Here is an 8,618-nt window from a genome sequence, read left to right on the forward strand (position 1 = left end):
GGGGGACTATAGGGGAATAGTGCTTCCTGGCATCTAGTGGCCAGAGGCCAGGAACACTGCTAAACAGCCCCACAACAAACAATGATCTGGCCCCACATGTCAATGCGCTGAGGTTGAGAAACTGCTCTAGATTTACCTGGGTAGGGTGGGGGGAATATATACCTAGAAACAAGAAAATAGCTGATGCCACCCTCTAGTGGCAAAATGCAGCCACACAGAATCTTCACCAAAAATTCACTAAATTCACATATGATGAAAAATATGTAAATTTCCCCCCAACGAAATGCCTTATAAAATTAGGTTGCATTTTTTAAGAGACAGGGTGTCGCTGTGTTGCCCAGGCTGGAGTGCAGCGGCTATTCATAGGTGTGATCTCGCTACTGATCAACACAGGAGTTTTGACCTCCATTTCCAACCGGGGCTGCTTCATCCCTCCTTAGGCAACCTGGTGGTCCCCAGCTCTCCAGGTCACCATATTGATGCAGAACTTAGTGCAGACACCCATCGGCATAGTGCACTATAGCCCAAACTCCTGGGCTCAAGTGATTCTTCCACTTTAGCCTCCCTAGTAGCTGGGACTACAGGCATGAGTTGCCACACTCAGCTCATTTTAATTTTTTAATTTTTTGTAGAGATGGGGTCTTGCTGTGTTGCCCAGGCTGGTCTCCAACTCCTGGCCTCAAGCATCCTCCTGCCACGGCCTCCGAAAGTAATGGGATTACGGGCATCAGCCACTGCGCCTGGCTTATGCCTGGAATGCATCTTATATCCCTGCACATCATAGGTAAAAATGGTCTTGTGGGTATCACCCATTTTAGCTCTCCCAGAAGCAGAAATGTAAGGTATCCTCTTAGATGCCTCCAGGATAGATAAAAATAGCAAACATAAGGAGGGTACAAAATGCTAAAATATACAACAAAATTCTGCACTAGAACTATAGGAAATTACTCAAGTCATGTTCTAAAATTATGAAGTTAAGCAAAAGGCTCTTTGTCCTCAATCATTCAGTACTTTTAACAGTTCTGTGATGAACTGATAAGAATACAAACCGATCTCAGCATTGTGTTTTTCTGCAGGACACACTGATATCGACTAAACAAACAATCATGGCACTAGTTATTTCCTTTGAGTTAGCAAATATTCCCAGAATCCCTAGTAGTAGCCAAGTTCAGTGCAACTTCAAACCTGCCCCGCTGTGTTTTTTCTTCATTAACTCAAGAGAAATTGGCAATTTCAACAAAACTGAAAGGGAATCCGAAAAAAAAGTGTGTTTTCTTTTCCCATAAGCCTAGCACTATGCTCTCTTTTGATGATGATGTGGATCTCAACAGCCAGAGTACAGCCATCAACTTACACATGGTTTTGGGGGTCACAATAGGCCTCCTCAATCTTCTCCATGGACTCGAAGTCTTCCCACTTTTCACGGAGCTTCTGCCACCGGTAGGGCAGGTCGTAGTGGTCTTTGTCACAGCTGTCTACAAAGACAGAGAGATCTGAGGGCCCTTTCAGCAAGGATTCTAGTGAATTCAACCAAGTTCACTGCCAGCTTGCCCCATCCTGGCCTGCCTTCGCCGCCCTGCCAGACAGCTCCCATCTCCACCTTCACTCATGCTCCCCTCCCCCATATCTACTGTCCAGGTTCCTTTAATACCCTTGGAGACTCATCAGAAAACTAAAATTCCCCACTCCCCAAAAAGTCACCTTACCGACATGGAAATCTGAGGTCATTATAGATTTATAGTTATCCTTTCTGGACTCCCCAAGTGTATATATTAAGATAAAATGCTCTGTGGCATAGGCAGCAGCCTGTATTTCTTTGAAGCCCTGGCCTATAATTCATCTCTTCCAGAAAGATTCCCCCAACTAACCTCACTCCACTCTCATTAGACTTGTATTTTGTATTCTCTTAGCCAGGACCCAACACCCAACGTGGGCTTTGTTACTTATGTTTTTACTTTATGCAGTTTTCTCATCTGCAGATGTTTTGATGCCTCACCTTAATTACAAACTCACTAAAGAAAAGGCTGCATCATTGTTTAGCTTACATCCCCTTTGCATACCTGGCATAGGGCAGGGCACATAAAAGATGGCCATTAAAGGAACACTGGCTGAATAGCGAATTAATGTCATGAGCCCATAATACAGGAAGAAAGAAAGTAGTTCTGTTTTTCAACATTTGTGTTATATTTAAATCGCTTAGAGATTTTCAGAAAGATGTGTGATTACTTTAAAACACAAACAGGCAGGTTCAGAGACCACGGGGAAACCCACAGAGTGGCAATGCTCAAAATTTGGCTGATTCAAAAGTACACAGCCACGCATTATAGTCCACACCTTACGCTCATGAGAATGGCTGCTATCAAAAATAAACAAACACAGAAAAATAACAAATGTTGATGAGCATGGGGAGAAATTTGAACTCTTCGGCATTGCTGGTGGAAATGAAAAGTGGTACAGCCACTATGGAAAACAGTTCCTCGAAAAATTAAGCATAGAAGTACTATATGATCCAGTGACTCCACCTCTGGGTATGTACCCAAAACAACTGAAAGCAGAGTTTACAGCAGACATTTGCACACCCATGTTCACAGCAGCATCTTTATTTTTCTTTTTAAGAGACAGGGTCTCACTCTGTTGCCCAGACAGGAGTGCAGTGGTGCAATTACAGCTCACTGCAGCCTCAAACTCCTGGGCTCAAGCGATCTTCCTGCCTCAGCCTCCCCAGTTGCTGGGAGTACAGGTGTGAGCCCCCACACCTGGCCAACTATTAAAATTTTTTTTTTTCTTTTTTAGAGAAGGAGTCTCCCTATGTTGCCCGGGCTGGTCTCAAACTCTTGGCCTTAAGTAATCCTCCTATCTCAGCCTCCCAAAGTGCTGGGATTACAGGTGTGAGCCACCGCACCTGGCCTATAGCAGCATTATTTAAATGGTCAAAAGGTAGAAGCTCATAGAAAATCCTTATTTTACTCACCATTGAGTTGACATCCCTTATGCAGATGGTCAGGACAAATTTTCTCTAAGCTAGGATCATGCACCCTAGAAGACGTGGTACCTGCAACATCAGATATGGAATCTATAAGACAAAAGTGGATGCATGTAAGCTGATATTAATGTTTAAACCAAAAATCAAGACACCTGGTCTCACAGTGGGAAAGAATATCTGAAACGGGGGCCATGTGCAAGACAACACCTGTGATTCATGCTCCTGAGTGTCTAGACAGTCTCTCCCTAAGATGAAATGTGGACATTAGAGTCATGTGACAGCTATGTTTATTTCTTAAACCATAGTCAAACTATTCCTATTGTCAATAAATATAGCAACTTGCTCCATGTGTGGTTCTACTGGTCGGTCCTTCCCTGTCTTCATAAGTCAGCCTCCTCTCTGGTACCACCCCTTAACCAGAACCCTCTAACTCTATGCCCTTTAAGAGCTGCAGTGGAACATCCAAGGAGAAACCACCAGCCACAGCCACTCTGCTGCACACTCAAGAGTCTTTCCCTGACTTACGCTGAGCAGAGCCTGGGGTCCTCCTTGCAGACTCACTGGCAGGGGGAAAAGGGACTTGGGTGGAATTCTGACCAAGGGTGCCACAGGCTGCAGCTCTGTTGCTTGAGGAAGGTGACTGAAGCAGGGTGCTGACTAGTGCAGGGGCAGTGGTTTCTCCAGGTGTGGCTGGGATCTGGCTTCTCAGACTCTGACTTCCAGAGCATAAAACATCCTTTTCCCCAATGACAGCTGTTTTTAAGCCAAAACCAGTGGCACCAGTTTTTTCCATTACTACATTAGTAGTTTTATCTGTAATTTCGCTAGAGCCATTTGGTGCACTGTGAACAGTTTTACTAGCCAAAAATGTCTTCCCTCCGTATTTACCGTTAATAAATGCCACTCCTGCATTATCACCTTCCGTAATTTTGCCAGTGGTCTGGAGATCCCGGGAAGTAGGTCCACTGTCCGGATTCCTAAGTAGTGGTGTTTCTCTCTGGCATTCGTTGTAATTGAAATATCTTGCAACAGTTACACCAGTGGCCCCTCCATCAGCGTTATTATTAAAAAGAGAAACATGCTGGATATCTTGAGTTCCACTTCTGCCCTGGACGTCCCTCAGGTCGGAGTAAAGCATGCCTGTGTTCTTTCTGGTGGTCACAGCTTCAGGTGTTTGTGCAGAACCGAGAGAGCGGGTGGCAGTTAGAATTGGAGAAAACACACTCTCGTTCCCGGTGCCTTGGTCCTTCGGCCAGGGTGTGGGGTCCTTCCAGTTGGAGGCTGGTGTTGAATCGGAAACAAGGTAAGTGTTGCCTTGATTCCCATAAAAGAGGCCTTTTGGACTGCCATTCTCTGAAAACCTCTGGCTTGCCCCGCCCTCACCTGCTCCTCCAAGATCGGTAGCCTTAGCTGAGGCTGAGGAGGGCTGAGCGCAATCGCGAGTCCCCAGATAGGTGAACTTGTGGGTGAGACCATCCACAGGCACGTCATCCCCGGGAGCCCTGCGGCCCATCGGATCTGGACTGGGCGTGGAGGACCTTTGGGCGGAAGCTGCAGCCGATGGCAGAAATTCCTGGCTGCCCTGAAAGAATCGCTCTCTACTTTTGCTTCTAGCTCTGTATGGCCCGGCTCGACGATGTGAGGAAGGAGCTAGGAAAAAAAAAAAATCAAAACGAAATGAAATAATGCAAATTAGACTTAGTGTGACTGAGTTCCTACCACCATTCCTCTTCTTAGCCTTTCCACCTTTGCTACCCAAGTTCTATCCAATTACTTGTCCTAACCTGGTGTGTAAAAAATCTTGAGGATGGGTGGTTACTACGATGAAAGAATCTTGACATTCTGCTAGCACAGCAGAGAACATCATTCCATGGCCTAGGATAAGATGTAGACCCCAAGCCCCAAAATTCTTATGAAAGACAGGAATTGATAGTAGGAGAATGTACTTCGTTTTATATAGAACAAATTGTCTGAGATTAGAAAAATGTGTTCTCGTTGATTCTAACTGATGCCATTTGCTTCTGTAACCGTGCTCGCTTTTAGTTGTTTGTTAAATATAGCAGTAAGAGCAGGAGTGACTCCATGACAAGCTGAATTTCCTGGAATAGGCCTAAGTTTCAGTTTCCCCGAAACCGAAACGCGGACCACAACTGGCGCCGGCGCGAAAATTGAAAATTCCGGGGCTTGGAGCCAACCAATCAGGAGTCAAAACAATCAGCCACTTTCAAAAGAACCAATGGACTAAGGGGAGAGGGGGATGGTGTGCCCAGCGTGTCGTGTGCCACCGGTGTGCCGTGTGCAAAGAAAGTATAAAAGCTTCACTTTTACCCCAGGCGGGGTCCTGGTTCATACGGAGGCCACTGCATTGGTGCTCTGGGACTTGGACCCTAGCTTGAGCTAGCCAATAAACTCCTTTGCCATTTGCAGCCTCGGTGACTCTGCCTCTCTGTTCCTGGGGCCGAGGGGAACCGGCTCTAACACTTAGGTGGGGGTGTCCACTATCCCCGGTTCCAAGTCAACATTCACCATTATGGTGAATGGAGAGACAGACTAGGGCAAATCAGAGAAGATTTTCCAAAAATCATTTCAATTTTGCCTGTATTGTAATATGGGTACCTGACAATTTAAGGATTCACAATACTTAAACAGAAAATGAAACTACATTCTAAAGGTCTGATTTTATTTAAGTTAAAAATTTTTCCAGATTTCTTTCTCTAGCCCCTCCGCGCCAATTCCCAAGAGTAATATCAAAAGTCAAAATCGACAAAGCAGTGGCCTGGAGGGAATTGGCTTCTGGCTAGAAACTTGATGAGTCACGCCCTCCCGGAAGCAGGGCGGAAGGAAGGGGTGAGGGTGTGTGTGTGAGTGCGTGTGGAGAGTGTGTGCAATGTTTGTGTGTGTGTGTGTGTGTGTGTGTGTGTGTGTGTGCACGTGCACTGAGGGTATGTGTGGAAGATATTGTAAAGGAAAAATTGAAATCTCGGGACCCCCAAAACTCATAATGCCAAAAGGGAGACCAAGCCTGAGAATTGAATCACATAGCACTGGCATCCTCTGCGCAAAACGAATAGCTGCGATTTACTACTATACGCCGGTTCCCACAACAGCAAAGGTCCTTTGCCCCCCGGGGAACTGCCCAGTTAGCCCTAAAGCCTTTCAGGGTATAGGGCCCCTATAAAACATGCACATGCCAATTACAACCTTACAGCTACAACCCAAATAAATCCTCGCTCCTGAGTTCTAAATTTTACACCGACCAAGTCATTGCAAGTTTATCTCCACAGATGTGAACCGAGGACAGATTGGATCGGCCACTCCGCCGCCGACTGTGAAGACGGCATCATTGACTTTCTTTCCCTCTGCTCCCTTCTTGAATGTTCACCTTATCTTATGTCAAATGTAGATGTACTGAGCACTAATTAGAGCCTCCCAAGCATGTAACCATTTGCCTCACTGCCTGCCTCTCCCCGTTCCCTTTCTCTTCTGTGTGTCTTCTCCTTTCAATACCCCAGAGCCTCGTGGCCTGTGCAGAAGAGGTGAAGAATTTTATGAAGCAGAAAGATTCCTTCTCGGCCTGTGCTTATCCTGGGTGCGTCCTTAGACTGTGACATGATAAACCTCATTTGAACGTGACTCTAGGTTTGGTCACTTACTATTTACCATTGTGCATGTCTGTGTGTGAGGCATGTGTGCATATATGGTGTGTGCCTGTGCTCATGTGTGTGTGTGCTACTGTGTGTAGAAGAGAAATCTTTTTTTTGAGACAGAGTCTCACTCTGTTGCCCGGGCTAGAGTGCCATGGCGTCAGCCTAGCTCACAGCAACCTCAAACTCCTGGGCTCAAGTGATCCTCCTGCCTCAGCCTCCTGAGTACGTAGGACTACAGGCACAGGCGACCATGCCCGGCTAATTTTTTTCTATTTTTAGTTGTTTGGCTAATTTCTTTCTATTTTTAGTAGAGACAGGGTCTCGCTCTTGCTCAGGCTTGTCTCGAACTCCTGAGCTCAAGCGATCCTCCCGCCTCGGCCTCCCAGAGTGCTAGGATTACAGGCGTGAGCCGCCGTGCCCGGCCGACATCTTCCTTTTGTCAACAACATGGTTAACTTGGTAGATTAACTAGAAGTGATACTAAATATGGATCTCTCTCATACACAATGCATTGACATTGAGAAACTACTCCAAAAAACATCCCTCCAGACACTCCCCTGTTCAGAAACCACTGTGGTGTGGAGAAAAAACATTAGATATGGAATTGGAACATGTGAGCTCTGCTACTTCCTAGTTTCTTGAAAATATTACTTTTTATTTATTCATGATATTACCCTCCATTCTTCTGAAAATAATCTAAGGCTGCCTACAGTAGAAGTTGCTTAAAATTTCTGAGCCTCAGTTTCCTTACCCGTTAAATGAGGCTAATAAATGATATATATGCCTTTCTTCATGGTTTTGCTGTGAGAAACAAAGATGAGATATTTTGGGTGAAAGTCATTTGTAAACTATAAACCATTTCCCAAATATAAGGAAGTGTAATTGTTCGTTACTTTTTTAAAGAATCTTCGAATCATGTATTCTATCTGTTTCACAAAATTCTTCACTTCTACATATACTTCATAAAGACATTAAAAATTAATACCATTATATAATATGAAAATGCTCAAGAAATAATATCACTTCATACCCATTAGGATGGCTGTTATCAAAAAATAAGAAAATATCAAATGATAAAGAGGATGTGAGAAATCTGAACCCTTGTGAATTGCTGGCAGAAATGAAAAATGGTACAGCCGCTATGAAAAACAGAATGGCAGTTCCTCAAAAATTTAAACATAGAGGGCCGGGCATGGTGGCACATGCCTGTAGTCCCAGCTACTCGGGAGGCTGAGGGAGAAGGATCAGTTGAGCCCAGGAGATTGAGGTTGTTGTGAGCTAGGCTGACGCCATGGCTCTCTAGCCCGGACAACAGAGCGAGTCTCCCGTTTCCAAAAAAAAAAGAAACATAGAATTACCACATGATCCAGCAATTCCATTTCTCATTATATACCCAGAAGAATGGAAAGCAGGGTCTCAAAGAGATATTGGTACACTCATGTTCACAGCAGTACTATTTACTATAGCCAAAATGTGGAGACAACACAAACATCCATCCCCAGATGAATGGATAAACAAAATGTGGTTATATCTACACAATGGAATATTATTAGGCCTTAAAAAGGAAGGAAATTCTGATACATGCTACAACATGGATGAACCTTGAAGATATTATGGTAAGTAAAATAAGCCAGTGATATTAATAAAAGGACAAATATCATCTGATTTCACTTATATGAGGTACCTAGAGTTGTCACATTTATAGAGACAGAAAGTAGAGTGGTAGTTGCCAGGGGCTGGGGAAAGGAGGGAATGAGGAGTTAGTGTTTAATGGGTGTGGAGTTTCAGTTTGAAAAAATGAAAAAGTTCTGGAGATGGATGGTGATGATGGTAGTACAACAATGTGAATGTACTTAATGCCACTGAATTTTTACACTTAAAAATGGTTGAAATGGTAAATTTTATGCTATGTATATTTTACCACTTTTCTTTTTTTTTTTTTTGAGACAGAGTCTCGCTCTGTTGCCCGGGCTAGAGTGCCGTGGCGT

At 44.5% G+C, this 8,618-nt stretch overlaps 1 protein-coding gene across 1 annotated transcript in view; it reads right to left on the bottom strand.

Moving 5' to 3' along the window:
- ZC3HAV1 (zinc finger CCCH-type, antiviral 1) overlaps positions 1–8,618 on the bottom strand; it is a 91,343-nt gene that overhangs the window by 30,859 nt on the left and 51,866 nt on the right. Inside the window, exons 4-6 of the mRNA XM_012642757.1 lie at positions 3,872–4,633; positions 2,972–3,073; positions 1,355–1,475 (exon numbers count right to left, since the gene is read on the bottom strand). Coding sequence (XP_012498211.1) covers positions 1,355–1,475; positions 2,972–3,073; positions 3,872–4,633 — 985 coding nt within the window. The remainder of the gene's footprint in view (positions 1–1,354; positions 1,476–2,971; positions 3,074–3,871; positions 4,634–8,618) is intronic.

Source organism: Propithecus coquereli, unplaced genomic scaffold (genome assembly GCF_000956105.1).
Source record: "Propithecus coquereli isolate 6110/MARCELLA unplaced genomic scaffold, Pcoq_1.0 Scaffold186, whole genome shotgun sequence".
Lineage (NCBI taxonomy): Eukaryota > Metazoa > Chordata > Mammalia > Primates > Indriidae > Propithecus > Propithecus coquereli.